Source organism: Scyliorhinus torazame, chromosome 1, assembly GCF_047496885.1.
Source record: "Scyliorhinus torazame isolate Kashiwa2021f chromosome 1, sScyTor2.1, whole genome shotgun sequence".
In the NCBI taxonomy this organism is placed as follows: Eukaryota; Metazoa; Chordata; class Chondrichthyes; order Carcharhiniformes; family Scyliorhinidae; genus Scyliorhinus; species Scyliorhinus torazame.
This window is the reverse complement of record NC_092707.1, coordinates 264,240,509-264,266,504: the sequence shown is the minus strand read 5'-3', so window position 1 is coordinate 264,266,504 and position 25,996 is coordinate 264,240,509. Positions and strand designations below refer to the sequence as shown.

The window sequence follows — 25,996 nt, the reverse complement described above, 5'->3', positions numbered from 1 at the left end:
AGAACAATATCCTTTCATCCTGGTATCATTTGAGTTGCACTCTTGACTCCAATATTCTTTCCATAAGAGGGGGAGGGGTTGTCAAAGCTGTACATAGTATTCCAACAGTAGCCTTCCCAATGCTTTGCACTAACAGTTCTTTAGGAACATTATATCAGCAGGGTGTAGAGGGCAGACAGGAAAGTGGAGTTGAAGCCACAATCAGATCAGCCATAACATTGAATGGTGGGGCTGGCTTGAAGGGCCAAATGGCCTAACTCCTGCTCCTAATTCATATGTTTTTATATCTATTTGCAAGAGTTCCAAATTATCACTATCCTGTAAATGAAATAAAAGTTTTTTAAATTCAATCCAAAATGGCCTGCCTCTAATTTTTAGACCATCAGCAGTTTCTCCACCTACCTTAACAAATCCTTTTTCATGTTTAAACACCACTGTTAGATCCCCTTAATCTTTTAAACTTAAAATAATTTAAATTCTGTTTATGCAACCTGCCCTTATAATTTGACACTACAAGCTCCAGTAGCATTCTGATGACTCTCCAAGGCCAAAAATCACTTTCCTATTTGGGGTGCCCAAAACAGACCACAGTACACAGATGGGGTTCGAGTAAATAAACAGAACATACTCACTTATATATTCAAACCCTTCAGATACAAGTTCGCCTTTCTGATTGCTTTTTGTATGTGTGCTCGTTTTAAGTGACTATGTACATGGGCATCTAATACTTTTGTTCCACTGCAGCTGCTGGTCACTGTTTAGAAAATTTTCCAATTTGTGTTTCTCAATTCCAAAGTGGATGACCCCATATTTGCTCAGATTCAACTGCAATCTGCCATAGTTCTGCCCACTTAATGATCAATGTCCCTTTGTGGCTTCCTGTTCCCGTCCACACAACTAGTCATGCCTCCAATCTTCATGTTATTGGCAAAATGTACAACCTTCTGGTTCTTACCCAATTATTTATGGCGAAAAGCTGTGGCATGGATCACTGGTGATGCTATGTATCCTTCCTCCCAAAAGAACAGGTTGGAGCCTGGATCCTTAGATCTATGTTTCAACTATAAGCTCCCAACAGCAATCAGCTCACTGGATTTCCATGCTACTCGACTGCCACTTCAAGTCAAGGCCTAGTGCAAAATTCAATTCAAGTGGAATTAGAGGGCAGGATAACTAAACATAAGAGGGATATATGGGATACTGGGGCTGGTTTAACACACTGGGCTAAATAGCTGGCTTGTAATGCAGAACAAGGCCAGCAGCGCGGGTTCAATTCCCGTACCGGCCTCCCCAAACAGGTGCCATAATATGGCGACTAGGGCTTTTCACAGTAACTTCATTGAAGCCTACTTGTGACAATAAGTGATTATTATTATTAATAATAAATTGTGGCATTCACATTGAATGCTCATTGCAAGATCACTGCATCAGGAAATCTTAAGTAGCCTTTAAAGGCAAGAGGTTTCGGATTCAATATTGGCTGCGTTCAAATATGGACATTAATTTCCTACGGTCACTATGCAAAATGAGTGGTTTTCATAGGATTTCTACAGTGCAGAAGGAGGCCACTCGATCCGAGTCTGCACTAACCCTCCAAAAGAGCAGCCTACTTATGCCCAGCTCCCCCCCATATCCCCATAACTCCATGCATTGATCATGGTCAATCCACCTAACATCCACTGCACATATTTGGACTGTGGAAGAAAACCGGAGCACTCAGAGGAAACCCACACAGACAAGGGGAGAATGTGCAAACTCCACACAGTCACTCAAGGCCGGAATCAAACCTAGGTCCTTGGAGCTGTGAGGCAGCAGTGCTAATCACTGTGCCACTCAATATAGCATAAGGCTCATAGCTTTCTGGTCCATTTTAAAAATGGCATACCTTGGACAACAAATAAGTCTCACAGAGTATGCATTCTGACTGACAGCATTTGCTTGCATTTTATCTAATTTCAGTACAAATTTAACTGCAGTGCCACCTGATGGAAAGAATATGCAATTGTTCAAACACTGGAATAACCAAGCTAGATGTGTATGTACATTTGCTTTGGCAGGTTATGTAACCTGCTTGCCACTGCAATTACAATCATGTTTCATTTACTTTCATAACCATGACTGCAAAGAATGTTCTGAATTATAGAAATGAAAAGTCAGCCTGTGTAAATTCACCCACAGTTGTTATGTACCAAGGGTACTCAGACTGGAATCTGTGGACCTCTGGGCTTCAGGGGAGGCTTTCCAAGGGTTCAACAAAATAATCTCCCTAGCAGGAGAGAGAGAGGGGGAGGGAGAGAAACAGAAGAGAGAAAAGGAAAGGAGGAATAAAATGCAAGCCACCCACTTGGCTAGTGTTAGTGTTAGTCTCTGATAAGTTGCTGGTAAGAGGCCGACTCTAGAAATTCCCAAAGACTCAACGGACTGGATTCTCCAAAAATGGGGCTATGGCCCCAAGCTGGCGTTAAAACGCTGCCATTCCATGCCAGACTTTCCTTAAAAAAATTAAGAGCTATTCATCTACCTGCAGGGGGCTGGCAAGGACCTGGAGCTTTCTTGCAGCTTTAGCTGCGGATACAGGGCCTCGCACTTCCGATTCCGAGTCCGCGCATGCGCACGGCAGCCGCCGCGCCGAACGCGATGGCAGACTCAGCCGGCAGACCTGATTCAAGAAACAAGGTCCCAACAATCTGCCCCGCGCCACTCCATCTAACCTCTCGATCGCCACTCCGGCCGCCCACAAGGGCGGCCGCGGCCTGAGTCCCGACGGGCCAGACGTGGTTAGAACCACGCTGTCGGGAACTCGGCCGGTCGGGACCGGAGCATCGCTGGAAAGGTCTCTGGCAATGGCCGCGCCTCATAAATCGTGCCCGAGTGATTAAATCGAGGTGGCGGTACCGGGCCCAATTCGGGCGTAAAAGTGGATTCTCCACCCCCACGCTAAACGCGATTTCGGTGCATGGCTGCGGAGAATACAGCCCAACATCTTCATGGTGATGGGCACCTCGACTGCCATGGTTTTCAGCGGTGACACTCATATTTACTTTCAGTGGGAGGCGAGGGCAGGCGGGAGGCCAGCTGCTAATCTGAAACTCGGATGCATTCAATTTGGAATCATGCAGTGAGCAAGCAACATTAAAATGTTGCCTGGTCTTCTGGACATTTCCAGTATTTTCCGGTTACGTTAATCTCTTGTTGGTTTAATTCTTGTATTCATGGAAAAGCTGTCAATTTGTTGTACTTAAATAAGTCACTTTGTTGTCCTGCAAAGGAACGAGCCTGAGGGCGCTGGTGACGGCACCGCTGCCGCTCTCGCCGACAAGGTACACCACGAGTCCGGTGGTGACGGCAACGCTAAAGATCTGGGGTCAGTGGAGACGACATAGGAGTGAGATGGGAACCTCGGTGTGGTCCCCGATCCGGGAGAACCATCGGTTCTTCCCAGGAAGGATGGACGGGGGTCCATCGGCAGCTGGCATCAGGCAGGGATCAGAAGGATGGGGGACCTGTTTATAGACGGGACGTTTGCGAGCCTAGGGGCGGGCGCTGGAGGAGAAGTTTGGGTTACCCCCGGGAAATGCGTTCAGGTAAATGCAAGTGAAGGCTTTTGTGAGGCGGCAGGTGAGGGAATTCCCGCTGCTCCCGGCACAGGGGATTCAGGACAGGGTGATTTTGGGTGTATGGGTCGGAGAAGGCAAGGTTTCGACGATATATCAGGAAATGAAAGAAGAGGAAGAGGCTTCGGTAGAGGAGCTGAAGGGCTATGGGCTGATGCCCTGAGTAGGGTTAACTCCTCTTCCTCGTGTGCCAGGCTCAGCCTGATACAGTTTAAGGTTATTCACAGAGCGCATATGACAGGGGCGAGGCTGAGTAGGTTCTTTGGGATGGAGGACAGATGCGGGAGGTGCTCGGGAAGCCCGGCGAATCACGGCCACATGTTCTGGTCGTGCCCAGCACTGGATGGGTTCTGGAGGGGTTTCGCGAAGACTATGTCCAAAGTGGTGAAAGTCCAGGTCAAGCCAAGTTGGGGGCTGGCATTATTTGGGGTGGCAGACGAGCCGGGAGTGCAGGAGGCGAAAGAGGCCGGTATTCTGGCCTTTGCATCCCTGGTAGCCCGGCGGAGGATCTTGCTCATGTGGAAGGACGTGAAGCCCCCCCAGTGTGGAAGCGTGGATAAATGACATGGCAGGGTTCATTAAGCTGGAGAGGATAAAGTTTGCCTTGAGAGGGTCTGCGCAGGGGTTCTTCAGGCGGTGGCAACCGTTACTAGACTATCTCACGGAGCATTAGAAGGTCGGTCAGCAGCAGCAGCAACCCGGGGGGCGGTTGTCTCTTTGGGGGGGGGGGGGGGGTTTCCTAGGGGTACTTGTAAAAAAAAAAAGAGCATATGGGACGGTTAATATGTGCAGGAGAAACCCATTGTATAAGTTCTGTATTATGTTTGATTGATATGCTTATGTTCTGTTCTGTTCTTTTCTCTTTTTCTTTTCTGTTACGGGGGGGGGGGTGTAATTGGTTGAAAACTGTTGTTGGAAAAACTTTGAATAAACATATTAATAAAAAAATAAAAAATAAAATAAAAAATAAGTCACTTTGTTGCAACAATGTAAATTTCTTGAATGATTAAATAACACTCAGAATCTAGGCTGGGTTTGCCTAGGTCTGTGAAATACTCCCGAGAATGCCATTTTCACATGAATACTCTGAAGAAGAATTGGATGGAAGGAAACTTATCTGTATTGTCATGTGTGGGTACCTTTAAGACATGGATGTTTAAGCAATGTACCTTTAAGAAAACAGTGATGTCATAGAGTGGGTGGAGCTCAGCTCGGTTCAGCCATTTTGGTTTCAGTTTTGAAAAGAACTGGGTGCGTGTCTGTGTTTTACAGTGAACTGGATGTCTGCCATAAAAGACCATCTCTGGATCATTTGGGTGATTTAAATTTATAATAGGGAAGCCTTTAAACTGATGTGATTTTGTTTAAAGGTGTTAAGTCTCTTGGAAGTTTGAAGGAACATTTTAAGGAATTATTTACTGTTGCAATATTTTCTGAGTTATCTTTGAAGTAAGGGGTGTTAAGAGATCCAATGTTTATTTAAGATGTTAAGTTGAGTTCATGGAATAAACAGAGTTTTATGTTTAAAAACCCACGTGTCCATAATTGTAATACCACACCTAGGGAAAAAGCCGTATGCTCGGAAAAGCAACAAATCCATTAAAGGGAGAGGTTGGTTGAACTCCATGATACATTTTGGGGTTCTGAAAACGCCTCGCCTATAACAGTATATGGGAAAGCTTTTCAAAAATAAATCCGCATTGAGCCTGTAAAAGATCTAAATGTGGCGTGCCTGCTGTTAATCTGATTTGACCAATAGCTGTTGCATTGGATGTGATCTGTGAATTGATTGTAGGTATATGCCATTAACAGGTAATCTTTAACCATATTAAACACAATGCAGTTGTCATGTATTAGAATGTTAGTGGAAGCCACATTGATCCTTTATCTCTGGTTTGTCTAGTCCAGTGTTTTTCAAACTTTTTTCCCAGGACCCACTTTTGCTAATCGGCCGACCTTCGGGACCCATGCCAGCCGACCTTCGCGACACATGCCACATTTGCTTATCTTTAATGTGAAAGGGGCGCCTGCTTGGTCCTCGTGATCTCACATGATCAGGTTCAAAGGGGAAGTGGGCAATGCGCTTTCAGATGCAGACTTCAGCCAGTTAACCTTTGCCGTCTTCGTCTTTATGAAAATGGAAAATCCAGCCTCGCACATGTAGGTCGTCGTGAAGGCAATAGCAACAAAATGCTTGTTTTATTCTGCACTGGATACTCCTGGGAGATGCTACTCCAGAATGCTGACAGCCTCATGCACTTCTATGTTCTTAATGTGATATCACAGGTCAGGTACAGCAGCATGGTCTTTTAATTTGGAGTCAGCTATAAGTTAATAACTGGGGTCTCAACCTCAAAAGGAATTTTTCATCCACCACTTCCCTTTCAAAATCTGAAATTTCTCCTCTCATTTGCCAGCACTTCCCTACATTTAACCCACAGGAGCTTTGAATCCCTATTTGCATAGGCATAATTGGCAAAACCATACCTCAAGAAATCTTTCTACTGCTTTGTTCCCGAGTTAAGTTTCCTCTTTGTCATCTGTTAACCAGAGGCCCTGGAGCTCTGTGCAGAGCTAACATTACACTGTCCTGCCCTGGACTCTACTGAGAGGTTCTCTCCAGCAGATTCAGCTGTGAGATTCTGGCCAGTAGATACACAGTGTATTAGTGTCTCTGACCGTCTCTTACTTTTAAGAAAATGATCGATCTTCACAATCTTCTTGCCAGCAGCTAGAAAATGGAAGCAATTCTGCTCTGTGATTTGGCATCAAAAGCAGGCACATACAAAGCGCTTGATATCAAGTGACCTGCTCTCTGCTGCTGCTCCTGGCCAGAAGACTGCACACACTTAATTTTCTTTAATTTGAAAGGTGATTGCGGTCCCAATTGTTCTATTTAAAAGCGCATAGCAACCGTTTTGCAATCGCAGCCACCACGAGAATGGCGCAACCGATCGCTCCGCGACCCTCCCGATACCCACCTGAGACCCATCCACAGGTCGCACCCGGCACTTTGAAAAATCCTATTCTCGTCTGTCTCATTATTGTCTACATTAGTTAAATAGTCTTAAAATTGCTACTTGATTGAAAGGAAATGGAAGTCGTCATAGTCCTCGAGGATCATAGGCTGCTTTCCCCTTTTGAGAGAGAGTTGACTGGTGGTGATTTAATCTGAGGGTTACCACACCTCAAGCGAGGGGCAGGAAGCAAAGTACTGTACACACCCCTGTCAGCATCAACAGGGCCGAGGTGGAGATGGTTAGCAGTTTCAAATTCCTAGGGGTGCACATCTCCAAAAATCTGTCCTGGGCCACCCACGTCGACGCTACCACCAAGAAAGCACAACAGCGCCTATACTTCCTCAGGAAACTAAGGAAATTCAGCATGTCCACATTGACTCTTACCAACTTTTACAGATGCACCATAGAAAGCATCCTATCAGGCTGCATCACAGTCTGGTATGGCAACTGCTCGGCCCAGGACCGCAAGAAACTTCAGAGACTCGTGAACACCACCCAGTCCATCACATGAACCTGCCTCCCATCCATTGACTCAATCTACACCTCCCGTTGTCTGGGGAAAGCGGGCAGTATAATCAAAGATCCCTCCCACCCGGCTTACTCACTCTTCCAACTTCTTCCATCGGGCAGGAGATACAGAAGTCTGAGAACACGCACGAACAGACTCAAAAACAGCTTCTTCCCCACTGTCACCAGACTCCTAAATGACCCTCTTATGGACTGATTTCATTAACACTACACCCTGTATGCTTCATCAGATGCCAGTGCTTATGTAGTTACATTGTATATGTTCTATTATGTATTTTCTTTTATTCCCTTTTCTTCTCATGTACTTAATGATCTGTTGAGCTGCTCGCAGAAAAATACTTTTCACTGTACCTCGGTACACGTGACAATAAACAAATCCAATCCAATCCAATTCAATCCAAGGTGGGGCCTTCATGGATAAGTTCAGCCGGTAAGGGAATTGAACCCCGTTGCTGCGCTTCATGAACCAGCTGTTCAGCTAACTGAGCTAACCGACCCCCAACTACTTAATTACCTGCTCTCTTAAAAGCATTAATAAAACAGCCTAAAAATGCAGCAGTTTTCTATTGAGTATTGTATAGCATTACAATTTAAATTAGGTGTCCATAATCACTAATTGATTTGAAAAAGGGTTCTTCAAACAAAAATGTTTGAGAACCAGTTCTTTATCATATGGCTGTGAAAGTGACTCTCAAACAATCCGCTGCCTCAGATTGTGAACAGTAGGCTAAACTACAAGTGCCGATGTCTATAAATTATACTATTTTTAATTTGCCAATTTGCTTCCTTTATTTCTTATCAAGGTATCAACATCTTGCTGGTATGCAATTTTGTAGTTGTCTATCAATATGTCACCAAAGTAGCCATAATGAGCCGTGACATCAATTTATTTGCAAGCTACTCAACTGTATCTGAATGAGACTTTGCAGATTCAGCATCCGAGTTAACTCTGACCTAAGCTTTTGATCACATATCCTCTCAATTAGGAATTTATTTTTTTCACCCTGCAATTGCTACATGCTGTTCTTGATGGCATCATCATGCTGTCAGGTTCCACAGAAAGACTGCTGGCACCCAGCTCTACACCACCACCACTTCTCTCAAACTGTCTAGCGCCTTTGTTGCCAGACATCCAATCCTGGATGAACCACAATTTCCTCTAATTAAGCCTTAGGAACACCAAAGCCATTGGCTTCTCTGGTATCTCATCATTAAACTTTGAACCTTCAGCATCAATTCCAAATCCGACCTGGCCACTACCTCAGACTGAACCAGAGTGCCTGCAACCTTCTGTCCTATTTATTCTTGAGCTAACATTCTGTATTCTGATCCCATATTCTTTCCATCTCAAAGGCTACCTACTTCCACCTCCAGGGCATCATCCTTCTTTCGCCAACCCGAGTCTATCTGATTTGTTTTGTTATTTCCTTGGCTGGCCTCCATATTCCACCTCCTCACCACCCGCGCCCTCCCGCCAATAAACATGAGCTCATCCAAATCTCTGCCACCTGTGTCTGAACCAATAGGTCCTGTTTACCCATGTTCACTGATCCATATCAACTCTGGGAACACCAATGCCTCAATTTTAACATTCTCATCCTCAGTGTTTAAATTCCTCCATGGTCTTGCCCCTCCCTACCTCTGTATGTTCCTCCATCTATACAACCCTTCAAGCACTCTATGCTCATCAAACTCTAATCCCTTGTGTTCTTCCTCCTCACTTAAAATAGAGCAGAGAGGGATTAAACCTGGACCCTTAAATCATAGATAAACTTGCTGTAATCTCAGACGAGCTGTGTGTTTAAATGGATTTGAGAACAACAGCTTCTGAAAAGTAATCTTATTTACACATTGAGAAAGACAATCCTTTAGACTAATAGACTAGCTCTGTTCAATGTCTCTGGGTGGATTATTCAACAGTTGTCGCTACTCTTCACTAGTAACATAAATTTTAGGAAGTAACTTATTTTGTCAACTAAAAACAACAGGATGGTTGGGTGTGCAAAGAAACTCCACACATGTTATCATTCAAACCAGCCACTACTTTTAAGTAAATGTTATAAATGTTGATCCTGAGAGGATCTTGACAGGGTGGATGCGGAGAGGATGTTTCCTCTTGTGGAATAATTTGGAACTAGGAATCACTGTTTAAAAATAAGAGGTTCCTCATTTAAGACAGAGATGAGGAGATTCTTTTTCTCTCAGAGGGTCGTGAATCTTTAGAGCTCTCTTCCTTCAAAGTGCCGTGGAAGCAGTCTTTGAATATTTTTAAGGCAGAGATTCTTGATAAGCATAGGGGTGAAAGGTTATCGGTGGTAGGTGGGAGATTACCATCATATCAGCCACGATCATATTGAATGGTGGAGTAGGCTTGAGGGGCCAAATAGCCTACTCTTGTTCCCAATTCGTATGTTGGAATTACATTTTAAGCAAGGTTGCTCTGTGTCATAACAGATGTCTTTTTGAGGATCACACTAGATCAGAGGCCTTTTAGATCATAGTGATGAAAATTAGAATATCTAATCTAACCTTTGAGAACCAATTTCTACATTCAAGATATAAGATGACAAATTTTGCATTGATTTTTACTATTAAAATAATAAAAATTTGCAATATTTCAATTAAGATAAAATTGGCATTTCTGTGATATTCTAAAGAAAGTACGATGTACACAAAAGAGAAATTCTTACAGCAGCAGTGCACTTTGACCAAAAATAACAAAGTATTACCGCATTGAGAAATGTTGTTTTCCTTTATGTTCATGTCGAAACCTCCTGAACACACACTGTCTTGGAATGCGTCCATGGGCAGCCTCTGAAACTGATCAGGTGCATGTTCACTCACAATAACGCTTTTGTGACGATTCACTTCAACTGTCAGGCAAGTCTTAAAATCATTCCGCACAGTGCCTTGTGTCAGCTCTTCCTTAATGGGCTCTAACTGAGTCACAGGGACGGGTAATTCCTGAATGCAAGCTGAACTATTTGCTCTAATGCACCTATTACTTTCTATCACTTCATAGCGATGTCTTTCAATTTTTGACGAGATTATGGGAGTGAATGGCATTACTTCACTGGTTTGGAGTCCTGTCTTTATGTCAGAAACATTGTGGAAGTCTTGCCTTCCCTTGCTTGACATGGGCGACTTTAAGTTGTCCATCACAGAATTACTGTGCATTGCTGTCATTGATGCTGTCTGCCTGTTTGGCTGAGAAGATGTAAAGCTCTCCACGTGCTGTTGATATTTTTGTTGTGGACTCAAACATGTATTTGAGGTCCTTGATTCTTGTTGGTCCAGAATACAAGTGGCATTATTAGATAATGCCTTTGACAGATCTTTTCCAACATCTGTATCCGTTTGTCTTGATGAATTCCTTGTCTGAAAAAGAACACAACAAATATTACCTTGCAAGCAATATCATTTGATTTCATTTGTATACTCGGAACATTCAACAAACACCTTATGTATAAAATTATTCTGGGAAATATTTTCTCTTCAACTGACAGCAAAGAAATATGGTATAATCACATGCAAAACATCCATTGAAACATATTTTTATACCACAATAAATAGATCTTTCAATACCATTCTGGGCTAGTCTCCAAATATAAATACAAACAGAAAATATTTAATTTTCTTTTATTTTTATTTTTCCAATTAAGGGACAATTTAGCGTGGCCAATCCACCTATCATGCACATCCTTTGGGATGTGGGGGTGAGACCCACGCAGACACAGGGAGAATGTGCAAACTCCACACGGATAGTGGCCCGGGCCGAGATCGAACCTGGGTCCTTGGCGCCGTGAGGCAGCAGAGCTAAGCACTGCACCACTGTGCCGCCCTGAAAATATTTCATTTTCAATAAGATCTGATAACATTTTATAACACAGAATGGCAAATCCTTTACAATTATATATGATGATAATAAATAGGCTCCACTCATAAATGCAATAAATCTTATGGTTAATGCCCTGCTGCTGAGTATTTCATTTATGTAAATGTGGTACAAAATATAACAAAATAAAGTTTTCCTTCATTTGTAACGTGATACTTTAAAGTGAACAACAATATGTCTTTTTGTGAGCAAATTCCACTTTTGTGAGCCATTTGTGATGTTATAAAAGTCAATTAATAAGCATTAAAAATGGAAATCATGGGGTGGACCTATAACTAAATAGCCACAGATATTTTAATACACCCTGACAAGTACATTTACCTCATTTGCACTCACACTCATTTTTTTTGTTGTCCTCAAAGAGAAGAAAGTGTACCAATAAATAATCAGAATATAATCGCTGGTATTAGCGGTCATACTGGGAACATGACAATATCTTTCCAAACTGTCGATTTATAAATGATTGATATCCCTCATCACATTAAACCATAAGTATAAAATCTCAGATCAGTAGTGGCAAATTATTGCAACATACTATTTTCAGAACAGTAATAATTGAGGAAGCAGTTCTGTAGAGTGAATGGAAAGGGGAAAATTAGCCCTGCCCCACACAATACATTATGCAAATACAATATTCTTAAATGAAAAAAAAAGAAATGATCTATGCTCCCAGCAAGTGGTATGGATGGGCACAAAGTGAGTAGTGAAGTATGGAAAAGTAGACCATTGAGTGGCAAGAGACATGGCTGATACAACGTAACAGATTTACCCATTTTACTTTGCATCTTCATCTAATTAACTTTGTCGCATTAATTTTAAAACTGATACTGAAACTTCCATGGCATTGCTCAGTCAGAGCATGTGATTTTTTTTGAATAACGTGGGCCAGCACAGCCCAAACAGAAACTTATTAGCAGCCAGAGAAACCAAAATCCCACTTGGCCAACTGATTCACTCCACTGCATTTCAACTTTTGATTCTCGTAACCTGTTCAACTATGCCTTTCTCTCTCTTTCTCCTATTCACTCACCTGAATAAAGTCCCTTGCTCCCAACCAGGATAGTTTCTCTCTCCCTTTCCCCATTGCCTCTGGAACTATGCCTTTCTCTCTCTTTCTCCTATTCACTCACCTGAATGAAGTCCCTTGCTCCCAACCAGGATAGTTTCTCTCTCCCTTTCCCCATTGCCTCTGGGTTTATTCTTTCCCTATTCCCTGCACCACAGCAAGCTGAATTTGGAGTTTGTTTGTTTGAGACAAATTTGTGCGAATGTGCAATGTTCTACCAATAGTTCCAAACATTCCAAGGCTAAGTTCCAAAGTACAAACTTATTTTATCTGGCCTCACCAAAAATGAGGTGGCGGAGAGTGATGGCCTGAGAGAAGGTGTGACTATGAAATGAAGTGTGCTTCTGCCTCTCTTTCCCTTTTCATCACCCTCTTCCTTCCCTCCTTTTTACACACTTCATGCTTCTCCCTTCACTTTTATCTTGTCTCCCCACGATTACTGTTCTATTTTACCTCTCACCTCTTTCAACAACACTTTATACTGGAACATATGAAGACAGTAAAGAAGGGCAAAGGCCAGCCAGCAAAAAGGTCAGAGATCAGAAGGGATTCAGTACAATAAAGACAAGTAGAGATCGGAAGAGGCAAGCTAAGGAATCAGGATGAACGTCTATGCAAGCTTTCACAGAATCACAGAAAAATACAGTGCAGAAAAGCCCTTCGGCCCATCGAATCTGCACCTCCGCATGAAAGGCACCTGATCTGCCAATCCTAATCCCATTTGCCAGCACTTGGCCCATAGCCTCAAATGTTATCTCTACCAAGCATATACTTGAAGCAGTAGTATTAAACTTAGTTGGTTGGTTCTCCTGAAGTCTGAGATGCAACTACGTTTGAAAGACATTCTCTCAGCATAAGCTGATCTGGAAGACTTAAAGATTGCAAAAAGGACAACAATCCTGCGTTCTCATATCTCAAGCTGTTCCCATTCCAGAAGTTGGCACTGAAACTCTGGTCCTGGGATGCACCTATCATACCAGTGATGTGATCACCCATATTTGCATATTCATGTTACCAATGCATCTCACATTTAGTCACAAAGAGGCAGAATCAATTTTTACAGAGGCAAATCAGGTAGAAATTCTTTGTTTCTTTAACCAATTCTGCTATCCCCAAATTAGACTGTGGCTAGTGTTATATATCACTTTGTGATAATATGTCGTTACTCTTTGCCTCGTGATCCAGAATGGTCTGATGGCGTGATGATAAAGAAACCACCAATCTCTAACTTGAAGCAAAATTTATTTATTGAATAACAATTAAATTAAATAGAGTTTGCACACTCTACAGAGCTATAACTATTAATGCAATAATCTATAATCTAATATTAACTAATGATGTTCTCGTGATACTTCTCTCTAATCTATTTTACTCCCTGAGCTGTGATCAATCCCTTTCCTCTAACACTGAACTGACTACCCAGCATTCCCTGAGGCATGTATTTATACTGGGAACTGGTGGTACCCTCTAGTGTTTGAATTATACCGAGATGTAATAATTAACCCTTCACTGGTGTACCTATATACATATCATTACATCCTCCTTTTTTCAACATTTCTTTTCTCTGTATAAAGGAAAAAATGTATAATATTATTACAATACATGATATGTATATAACTTTGAAACATAGTGAAAAATCAATAAGGAAAAGGTTCAACAAGTACGATTGACAAATTGGGATTATCCTTAGTCTTCACTCATGGTGTGTTGAAGTACCAACAAGTCATCATGTCTTCGACTGGTTGAACCACTATTGTTGTCTGACCTGGTCTTTTTTCTGTGCTTGTGGTATAGGTTTTGTATCCCATCTGCCTTAAAAACTGGTTTTCTTTTTTGTCGTGGAGTAAATACGAATTCATGGGGCTGGATTCTCCGCAGCCACGCACCGAAATCACGCTTGGCGCGGGGGCGGAGAATCGACGTTTACGCCCGAATTGGGCCAGGTCAGGAGCGGAGTGTCGCTGGGAGGGCCTCAGGCAATGGCCCCCCAGCCACACCTCATAATTAGCGTCCGAGTGATTCTCTGGGGACGCGGCGGGGCTGGGGGGGCAATTGCCAGAAGCCCTCCCAGCGATACTCCGGTCCCGACCGGCCGAAGTCCCGATGGCATGGTTCTAACCACGTCTGGTCGGTCGGGTCTCAGCCGCGGCCGCCCTGGTGGGGAGCGGGGGGATCAAGTACCGGGGGGGTGGGGGGCCTTATCGGCAGCCGGGGCGGCAATCGGGTGGGTCAGGTGGAGAAGCACGGGGCAGATCGGTGGCACCTTGTTTGTTGGTCCAGGTCCGCTGGCTAAGTCCGTCATCCCGTTCGGCGCAGCCTCTGGAGGCTGCCGCCGTGCGCATGCGCGAACATGGAACCAGAAGTGCAGAGGCCTGTATCCGCAGCCAAAGCTGCGTGAAGCTCCCTGGGTCCCTGCCATCCTCCCCTGCAGGTAAGTGAATTGCTCCATATTTTGTTCAGGAAAGTCTGGAGTGAAACGCCAGTGTTTCTATGCATGTGTAGGGACATAGGCCCATTTTTGGAGAATCCAGCCCATGAAATTCATTGGCATGACACTTGTTTTGTCTGAACAATGTTCTGTTCTTCGTGACATTGCTGTTAAGTTGTCCTTCAGTTTCAGAGACGTACCATTGTGTACAGTTCGTTGTTTTGTAGTTTCTGTTGTTGTGCTCAATAACTGCTCCGTCTGGATTGTTTGAGTAATTTTCAAACTTTTTAGTATCATTGTCCTTTGTATTATTTGATGTTTCTTTGCACTTATGATGTCAAGTTCATTTGAATGATCTGATGTTTCATTGATCTTGGTGACATCAGTCATTTCTGGTTGATCTGATGTATGTTTGATTTCTTCATGCTCCTTTTCTGGAGTGAACTTCTCCAAGATTTCATTTTCTTGTAGGTTGTTTAGAGTAAATGTGATCTCAATTGGTTCATTTATTGTTTCACTTTGATTGCCATGTTCTTTTGTGCAGTCGATCTGAGATCTGTCAGTGTCACTGTGGTCCTGCACATCTTGTATGCTAATTGTGATCACCTAGTCACTATTCGCAAAGACAGTGTGTAGACATTCATAGTCTTCTTGTTGTTGTTCAAATAAGCTAGACCTGTGCAGTCTTCTTCTTGTTCTTTCACTGGCGTCTTTCATTGCTTCCATTTCCGGAGTCTGTCAACGATCTCTCTGTTGGGTCTGTCATCGCTCTCTCTGTGGAGCTGTGCAGTGCTCTCTCTGTGGAGCTGTGCAGTGCTCTCTCTGTGGAGTCATTCAGTGCTCTCTCTGTGGAGTCATTCAGTGCTCTCTCTGTGGAGTCTTGCAGTGCTCTCTCTGTGGAGTCTTGCAGTGCTCTCTCTGAAGAGTCTTGCAGTGCTCTCTCTGAAGAGTCTTGCAGTGCTCTCTCTGAAGAGTCTTGCAGTGCTCTCTCTGAAGAGTCTTGCAGTGCTCTCTCTGAAGAGTCTTGCCGTGCTCTCTCTGAAGAGTCTTGTAGTGCTCTCTCTGTGGAGTCTTACAGTGCTCTTTGTGCAGAGTCTTTTTCTTTTTGTTCATTTGACAGGTTGCTGTCATCCAATGTATCAACAATCTGCCATTCCATTAAGGTATTGGTTTCATCTACCATTATTAGAATTTAGCTTTTCAACCGTGTTGCTAATACTATGATCATCATATCCGAATATCTTTGCCACATCGGAGTAGTATTCTTCAATGTAGTATTTATCATCTTTAGTTTTCGATTTTTTAGCATATTCTTCATGTTGCATGCTTCAAATATTTTGTTGTATGGTGCTGCAAAAGTTTTCTTTAACTGTTTGTTGAAATTCAGGCAATGTTCTGCCTTGCAAGGTAAAACATTTGTGTTTTGTGCCTTTAAAATTGTTTTTTTCAATTTTCGGGCAGTTTCCCTTTAAGTGGGCGTGTCCAAAACCTTCTGACGTTGTGACATCATGCATACTCTTCGATTGTGCATGCGCAAATCGATCTTCTTCCTGTGCTCTTTTTTTAACTGCGCATGCGCAGCTTATCGCGCATGCGCAGGACGGTATTATTCCGGTTTGCGTCTTTTTTGGACGTGTGCACGTGCGTACTGGTCTCACACATGCGCAGATGGTCCAGAGTACAATTCGTGCATTTTTTTCGGGTGCGGTTGCGCACACTTGTTTTTTTTGAGTGGAAATATTTTTCTGCTGCGCCATAGGTTCAATGGAGGGAAAAGAAATTTCACTTTGACGATTAAACAGTTTGGCACATCTATTTTTAGATTGATTCCTCGCATTGCACATTTTAAACGATTCTTGATTCAGCATTTTTTGCTGCTTTTGCAGTCTTTTGATGAACTCTTCATCACTTTCACAATATTGATCAAATTTTTTAACTACCAGTTCAAAGATTTTTTTCAGCATCATTCTCAAAATGGAATGTATTATATGCATCTGTGGCCTGTTGTCTAGCCATTAGTAACAATAAGACAGTTTTTCACTCATCTCTGGCAGTGTCTAGTTTAGAGGATGAGAGGTAAGAGTTGAAACTCTTGTTTAAACATTCACCAGTTAGCATTACGATTACCGTTCATCCGGCGTCGTGGTGGAGCTTGAGCTTTGTCCATCAGTCCTGGATTCTTCGCAGTAACAGATCGATGCTTCGCAAGTCGAATAGCTTCTTAGTTTTCTAAATTAGATTATTTTTAAATTATACTAGTTAGCTTCAGTAGACACCCTGGTACCATGTTATATTACACTTTGTCGTAATATGTCATTACTCTTTGCCTCGTGATCCAGAATTGTCTGATGGCCCTGATGATAAAGAAACCACCAATCTCTAACTTGAAGCAAAACTGATTTATTGAAGAATAACAATTAAATTAAATAGAGTTCGCACACTCTACAGTGGTATAATTATTAATACAGTAATCTATAATCTAATATTAACTAATGATGTACTCGTGATACTTCTCTCTAATCTATTTTACTCCCTGAGCTGTGATCAATCCCTTTCCTTTGCTAACACTTAACTTGCTACCCAGCATTCCCTGAGGTATGTATTTATACTGAGAACTGGTGGTGCCCTCTAGTGTTTGAATTACACCTTAATTAATCCTTCACTGGGGTACCTAAATACATATCATTTCAGCTATATCAATTAAAAACAAATTTTGAAGACTTCCATACACTTGATTTGCGATTAATTTTATTTTGCAATGTTTGACTGTGATGTGCATGAGAAACTGGAGCATTTCCCTGATGATTGAGGCAAAAGCAAATTAGGAAGTTTTCACACAATAAGATCAACGAAAGCAAAAGTATAAAGAGAATGGAAAACAACTGGTGACAGCACGGTGGCACAGTGGCTAGCATTGCTGCCTCACAGGTCCAGGGACCCAGGTTTAATTTGGGCCTCGGATCACGGTCTGTGTGGAGTTTGCACATTCTCCCTGTGTCTGCGTGGGTTTCCGCCGGGTGCACCGGATTCCTCCCACAGTCCAAAGATGTGCAAGTTAGGTGGATTGGCCATTCAAAATTGTCCCTTGGTGTCCAAAAGGTTATGTGGGGTTACTGAGTTACGGGGATAGGGTGGAGGAGTGGGTTTAGGTAGGATGCTCTTTCCAAGGGCTGGTGCACTCGATGGGCTGAATGGCCTCCTTCTGCACTGTAAATTCTATGATTCGAAAGAGAAATATCATTGAGGCTTAAATGTTTGTACTGTGCAGAAAAAAGCTGATCAATGGCATAAATAACAGACTCAATATACATAGCAGACACAAAAGGATTATGACTGATTGCATGAAAATTGTAAAAATCTATGTATTAAGATTTAAATTCCAATATTGCCCACAGATCTTTACTTAAAACATTCAGAATACTGATGCTATGAACATTATCTTGAAATGAATTTCAACATTTAATAATTCATGTAGCTATGATGTTGCTAGCTCCATGAATTATAAAAATTAATTTAAAGGAAAGAACCTAACCATATATTGTACAATTTGCTTTATGAATTTTAATTATGTGGAATAAAAATTAACCTTATTTTTTTTATCCAGAGCAACACAGTTCTTCTCTTTAAACCAAGTTTTACAATTAGTGTGGTGACAGTAAAGAATAGTGGAATTTAAAAAACAATGTTCTCATCTCCCTCCTGAAGGCGTTCCTTTGCTCGCTGGAGTATTTTTCCGTGGAATCTTATTGCCCTCCAATATCTCACCCAAGTGGTCATTACTCATGTATCAGTTTTGGCAGTGAGTGCCAGCAGGCTATCCAATTACAGAGCACATCATAGCAAAGATTGAGCCTGATCATTTCCTCACCTTGCACCGATACACGCGCATGAGGTAAGCCTGTAGCAATCAGCAGCAGGAAAACTGGATGACTTACCCTCCCCAAACAAAACTGAGTAAGCAATTTTCACAACCCCTATCTCAAACAAAAGGTAAAACTGCATCAATGGCATCCTCCACCCTCATTATCGCAAACCTTGGGAGCCACGATTTTTGCATGCTATAATGAGTTGTGAGCTGTAGTGAGCAAACCATAAGCATAACTTGCCATGAAATGCAGCATAAAAGAAACATGATTCAAGGTCAGGCAATCTTACAACACAGAGTTCCAGAACTGAGATAATTGTAATGAGGATATGTATTTTCAGAGGAATAAATTACATTTTGTATTGATTCTTTTGTTAAACATGTATACGTGAGAATTAGGTTTTGTCAGTGAATAGTGACTAATGAGTTATTTAATATATAATGACTATTTTCAAGACTCGCAGATGTTTGGCTTCTCCAAATTTACTTCAGTAATTTATAAAATGGTATTCAATATTTACTCTTGGAAGTTAGTGATTTGCTTTTTCAAAGGAAGATGACTTCGCAACTAATACGCAATTAGGCTACTCTCAATCTTGCAGTAAATTTCAGACTTTAATTCAAATATGGATCAAATGTACAAGAGCTGATTTTAAAACTGACCAGAAATGGGTGGTTACATTTGTAGCAGAGTATTTACTGCTACATTTGTGATGTGATCTCATCCGCCGCCGTCTTTCCTCAATTCATCCAAGCCATTTTTTTATTACTTTATCAGAGTTACAAAGCCAGAGCTCAGAGTGTGGACAGGGGCAAACCACTAAACCAGCTCCTTGCCTGCTCCAAAAACCAATTCAAATTGAATCCAATTCATGGTCCCCACAAGAGACATACCAGATCCAGGCATCACACCTGACCTCATGCTCATCTTAGCCAAAAGGCCGAGAGAAGGGAAGTTAATATGAAAGGTTACCATTCTAATTAAGCCCAGTTGGTTTCCAATCGTAGAAGCAGTAATGTGCAATTTGTGAAAGTTACCACGCCCCACCCCCCTTCACAGCAGCCATCACAACGCATTTATCCTGCAACCGTTCCACTATCTCCTTAATATTTAACATTTGCAGGATGGCAGCTGGTGTACAAGGATATCCCAATCACACATAACTCATGATACCTCTCAGCAACCCAACCATAATTCAGCAACACCAAAACTATCAAACTATTAATTATCAAAAGCAGGGGAACGTCAAAAGGATTCCTGACTAGGTTACTCAAACAGATACCTGCATTTGGAGGAGGTACAACAGCAATCCCCATCAAATGAATGAGACAAAGACAAAGGTGTTAGAGCAGCAGAAGGAGGATAACTACCTCAGCACCTTGCAGCAAGAGTTGTGAATTGCGCTGCAACAGCGCTGATTTGTTCAGCTTCCTAATCCCCACCCCGAAACCTAACAAAGGTTTCCTCCATTAATAGTCCTTCCCTAATCCTGTATTAACAAAATTATTCAGCCAGCTTCTACATCAATGAACATCACCAGTTTATACTCTAAAGCTACTAAAAATCACATTGCAGACAAAAGTGCTAAACGTGATAACAGTCATGAGTAATTTCCATCCATTCAGTTTTCAACCAAGTGAGCACCCAGGGTACGTTTCTTATAAGTGTTGTGTTCCCTGTTTTGTACTGTGTATGCTCTTGCCTGTGATTGACTGTCGTGTTGTGTGTGTTGATTGTCACACCCGACATCGCCCCTTTTATATAGTTTAACCCCATGTACATGCTGTAAATATTGCGCACACACACACATTTAGCTACACTCAGTACACATCTCTATTTATGACCACGTAGGCACATGTTCTTGTAAAAAAAAGGGGGGGATGTCATGATATTCAGGTAAACATCATAGCACATACATACATGGATTTTTTTCCCGCGCTGAAGACTGGGGGGGGGGGGGCGGGACCGGGGCGGGGAAGCGAGGATTGTTTCCCGCGCTTAGAACGGAGGGGGAGAGCCTGTGAATGGGGAGCGGGAGAGGAGGGTGTGCCACACAATGGGAGGAGTCGAAGGGAAGGTGGGAGTGGCCGGGGTCAGCAGGAGTCAGCTGACTTGCGGAAGTGCAATGGGGGGAGTAAACCAGCTAGGATGGGTCCTAGCCGGGTTGGGGGGGGGGGGGGGGGGGGGGGGGAAATCGAGTTGCTGCTGCTAAGATCAAGGAGGAGCTGGAGCGAGTGGGGTGGGTCGAGACGGGGGGTATGCCGCTGTGGGGAACGGTCCGGGTGTGGGGTGCGGGCGCATAGCTGGCCGAGGAGGGGTCATGGCTAGTCGGCGAGGGAGGGGGGGCGGGTAGCCCCCTGATCCAGCTGATAACCTGGAATGTAAGGGGACTGAATGGGCCGGTTAAGCGGGCCCGCGTGTTCGCACACCTGAAGGGGCTCAAGGTGGATGTGGTTATGCTCCAGGAGACACACCTGAAGGTGGCAGACCAGGTAAGACTGAGGAAAGGGTGGGTAGGTCAGGTGTTTCACTCGGGGCTAGATGCCAAAACTCGAGGGGTGGCGATCTTGGTGGGAAAGAAGGTGTTATTCGAGGCGTCGAGCATTGTGGCAGATAATGGCGGTAGGTACATAATGGTAAGTGGTAAGTTGCAGAGAGAGGGTGGTACTGGTCAATGTGTATGCTCCGAACTGGGATGATGCGGGTTTTATGCGGCGTATGTTGGGTCGGATCCCAGACTTGGAAGTGGGGGGCCTGATAATGGGGGGAAGACTTTAACACGGTGTTGGATCCTGCACTGGACCGCTCCAGGTCTAGGAGGGGTGGGAAGCCGGCGGCGGCTAGAATGTTGAGGGGATTTATGGACCAAATGGGAGGGGTGGACCCTTGGAGATTTGCAAGGCCGGGGGCTAGGGAATTTTCATTCTTCTCACATGTCCATAAGGCTTATTCTCGAATCGACTTTTTCATTTAGGGCGCTGATAGCGAGAGTAGAGGATACCGAGTATTCGGCAATAGCCATTTCGGACCACACCCTGCATTGGGTAGACTTGGAGATGGGGGAGGAGAGGGACCAGCGCCCGCTGTAGCGCTTGGAGGTGGGGCTGTTGGCGGACGAGGAGGTGAGCGAGCGGGTCCGAGGAAGTATAGAGAGGTACTTGGAGACCAACGACAACGGGGAGGTCCGAGTGGGGATGGTATGGGAGGCACTGAAGGCGGTGGTGAGGGGAGAGCTGATCTCCATCAGGGCCCACAAGGAGCGGAGGGAGCGGGGGGGAGAGGGAGAGGCTGGTGGGGGAGATGGTGAGGGTAGACAGGAGGTATGCGGAAGAACCCGAGGAAGTATTGTTGAGGAAGAGGCGCAGCCTCCAGGCCGAATTCGACCTGGTGACCACCAGGAAGGCGGAGGTACAGTGGAGGAAGGCCCAGGGGGCGGTCTACGAGTATGGGGAAAAGGCAAGCCGGATGCTGGCGCATCAGCTTCGGAAGCGGGACGCAGCTCGGGAGATCGGGGGAGTTAAGGACAGGGGAGGGAGCGTGGTGCGGAGTGGGGTTGGCATCAATGGGGTCTTCAGGGACCTCTACGAGGAATTGTACCGATCCGAGCCCCACGGGAGGAGGGAGGGATGGGCCGTTTCCTGGACCAATTGAGGTTTCCAAAGGTGGAAGAGGGACTGGTGGCGGGACTGGGGGCCCCGATTGGGCTGGAGGAGCTGATCAAAGGGATAGGAAGCATGCAGGCGGGGAAGGCACCAGGGCCGGACGGTTTCCCGGTCGAGTTCTATCAAAAATATATGGACCTGTTGGGCCCGCTGTTAGTTAGGACCTTCAATGAGGCAAGGGAGGGGAGGGGCTTTACCCCCGACGATGTCCCGGGCACTGATCTCCTTGATCCTGAAGCGGGACAAGGATCCCCTGCAATGTGGGTCTTACAGACCGATTTCCTTGCTAAATGTAGATGCCAAGGTGCTGGCGAAGGTCTTAGCCACGAGGATTGAGAATTGTGTGCCGCAGATCATCCATGAAGACCAGACGGGGTTTGTGAAGGGGAGACAGTTGAACGCGAATGTGCGGAGGCTTTTGAACGCTATCATGATGCCGGCGAGGGAGGGGGAGGCGGAGATAGTGGCGGCGATGGACGCTGAGAAAGCCTTAGATAGTGTAGAGTGGGGGTACCTGTGGGAGATGAAGAGGTTCGGGTTTGGGGAGGGGTTTGTCAGGTGGGTTAGGCTGTTGTATGAGGTCCCGATGGCGAGTGTGGCCACAAATAGGAGGAGGTCCGAGTACTTTTGGTTGCACCGAGGGACGAGACAGGGGTGTCCCCTGCCCCCCTGCTCTTCGCACTGGCGATTGAATCCCTGGCCATGGCACTGAGAGAGTCGAGGAACTGGAGGGGGTTGGTGCGGGGTGGGGAGGAGCATAGGGTGTCGCTTTATGCGGACGACCTGCTGCTGTATGTGGCGGACCCGGTGGGAGGAATGCCAGAGGTAATGAGGATGCTTAGGGAATTCGGGGACTTTTCGGGGTACAAGCTCAATATGGGGAAGAGCGAGCTGTTCGTAGTTCAGCTAGGGGACCAGGAGAGGGGGATTGGCGAGCTCCCACTGAAAAGGGCGGAGAGGAGTTTCAGATATTTGGGGGTCCAGGTGGCCAGGAGCTGGGGGGCGCTGCATAGGCTTAACTTTACAAGGCTGGTGGAGCAAATGGAGGAGGAGTTCAAGAGGTGGGATGCGTTGCCGCTGTCCCTGGCGGGTAGGGTGCAGTCAATCAAAATGACGGTGCTCCCAAGGTTTTTGTTCCTGTTCCAGTGCCTCCGCGTGTTTATCCCGAAGGCTTTTTTCAGGCGGGTTAACAGGAGTATAATGGGGTTTGTGTGGGCGCGAGGGACTCCGAGGGTGAGAAGGGTGTTCCTGGAGCGGAGTAGAGATAGGGGGGGGCTGGCGCTGCCCAACCTCTGTGGGTACTACTGGGCCGCCAATGCGACAATGGTGCGCAAGTGGGTGATGGAGGGGGAGGGGGCTGCATGGAAGAGTCTGGAGCCGGCGTCCTGTGTGGGTATGAGTCTGGGGGCGCTGGCAACGGCGCCGCTGCCGCTCCCTCCAAGGAGGTGTAGCACGAGCCTGGTGGTGGTGGCGGCCCTCAAAATTTGGGGGCAGAGGAGGCGGCATAGGGGGGAAGTTAGGGCCTCGGCGTGGACCCCATTACGGGGGAACCACCGGTTCACCGCAGGAAGAACAGGTGGAGGGTTTTCGGGGTGGCACAGGGCAGGCATACGAAAGTTGGGGGACCTGTTTGTGGATGGGAAGTTCGCGAGCTTGGGTGAGCTGGAGGAGAAGTACGGGCTCCCCCCGGGGAAAACCTTCAGGTACTTACAGGTAAGGGCGTTTGCCAGATGGCAGGTGGTGGAATTCCCACGGCTACTGCCACACACAGTACAGGACAGGGTGCTCTCGGGCGGGGTGGGTGGGAGTGGGGAAGATCTCGGAAACTTACCAGGTGATGCAGGAGGAGGAGGAGGCCTCGGTGGTGGAGTTGAAAGGTAAGTCGGAGGAGGAGTTGGGAGAGGAGATCGAAGAGGGGATGTGGGCAGATGCCCTAGGGAGGGTGAACTCTTCCTCTTCATGCGCGAGGCTCAGCCTCATACAGTTTAAGGTGCTGCACAGGGCACACATGACCGGGACAAGGATGAGCAGGTTCTTTGGGGGTGAGGACAGGTGTGTTAGGTGCTCAGGGAGCCCAGCAAATCACACCCATATGTTCTGGGCATGCCCAGCGCTGGAGGAATTTTGGAAGGGCGTAGCGAGGACGGTGTCGAGGGTGGTAGGATCCAGGGTCAAACCGGGCTGGGGGCTCACAATATTTGGGGTGGCAGAGGAGCCGGGAGTGCAGGAGGCGAAAGAGGCCGGAATTCTGGCCTTTGCGTCCCTGGTAGCCTGGCGAAGGATTCTCCTTCAGTGGAAAGATACGAGGCCCCCAAGCATGGAATCCTGGATCAGCGATATGGCAGGGTTCATTAAATTGGAGAGGGTGAAATTCGCCTTGAGAGGGTCGGTACAAGGGTTCTTTAGGCGGTGGCAACCGTTCTTAGACTTTCTGGCAGAACGATAGACATTGGTCAATGGCAGCAGCAGCTCGGGGGGTTGGGGGGGGGGGGGTTTACTTTATTTTTGTTTATGTTATTTACACTGGAAGGGTCTGAGGGGGTGTATACACCTGTTGTGTTAAGTCGGGGTGTTAATGTTAATTTATTATTTAGGTTCGGGGGGGAGGGGTTTGGGGGGTTGCTTTTTTTAGATTGTGTTTTGTACTTAACCCTGTTGGGTTCTTTTTTCTTTCTCATTTTGTTATTGATATTTTATGAAAACCTTTAATAAAAATTTTTTTTTTTTTTAAATGAAAGGCCTCACCTTAGCCTCCTCAATCGAAGCCTGTGTCCTGCACAAAAACGCGACTAGCCGTTATACCCAATTTCAGGCGGCCGAATCGGCGCGGCAGGTGTCCTACGCAGCTGGATCGGCGAGGCAGGCGCCTTATGAGGCCGAACGGCTCCAGGTGATCGAGTTCCTCCCGACCCACGGCCGGGACGAGGGCAGACATTTTGCGCGCTTATAGAGGCCTCCCGCACTTGTGCGCGACAAAAACTACGGCAACACTGAGGGACGTGATGCGCAGGCGCACTCGCGCAAGACCGAACAGCGCATGCGCAGTGGCGCAACGAACGCCATGACGTCACGACGTGCGGCAACTGTGGAGCCGCACCTTTAAAGCGGCAATGTCCCACAAGAACCCGACAATGCCTCTGCTGTGGCAAGGTGGGCCACTACGCTGCTTGCTGTCGAGCAGCTCAACCTGTCAATGTTCCCCAACTCTGACAACCTCGCACGGACATGCGGACCATTCAGCCTCCTTATTACGAATCGTGCTCAGACGATATCCAGACCAGTGACACAGACGACCGGGATGCCTTCCGTGTTGCGGTCATTGATGGGAACCGAATGTCTCCACCCAGGACCCACCAGCCGGTGCAAGTTAACACGATCAATTCGGGTGATGAATGATGTGCCACCCTAATGGTCAACCGATCACCGATAACGTTCCGCCTGGACACTGGCGCCTCCACCAACCTCATAGCATGGTCAGCCTTCTACGCCATGAAGGTCAGACCACCAATTCGGCCGTCCCGTTGCAGGATGGTCGACTACAACGGGAACGTTATCCCGGCTATGGGATCCTGCCAGCTCCAGGTGACACACAGCACACGCACGGCCACACTCTCATTCGAGATAGTCGGCTCATCGAAGGACTCCCTGCTAGGCGCACAGGCATGCAAGGCCCTCCACCTCGTGCAACGAGTCCACTCTCTCTCTCCAGACGGCACATCTGACTTCCCGGATGCAGAGTTCAGCGCACAGCTCCAATCGCTCCTCGCCCACAACCAGGAGGCATTCGAGGGCATGGGAACACTGCCGTACACCTACAGAATTCGGCTCAAACCGGACGCCACCCCATTCACGCACCTCGCAGGGTCCCAGCGCCACTCAAAGACCGCCTCATGCAGCAGCTGCAGGATCTCCAGGAC

At 45.7% G+C, this 25,996-nt stretch overlaps 1 protein-coding gene across 4 annotated transcripts in view; it reads right to left on the bottom strand.

The window, feature by feature from the left end:
• kiz (kizuna centrosomal protein) overlaps nt 1–25,996 on the bottom strand; it is a 342,742-nt gene that overhangs the window by 207,203 nt on the left and 109,543 nt on the right. For all 4 annotated transcript variants that reach the window (XM_072505712.1, XM_072505702.1, XM_072505723.1 and 1 more), the window contains one exon: nt 9,892–10,540. In XM_072505712.1, the coding sequence (XP_072361813.1) occupies nt 9,892–10,540 (649 nt within the window). The remainder of the gene's footprint in view (nt 1–9,891; nt 10,541–25,996) is intronic.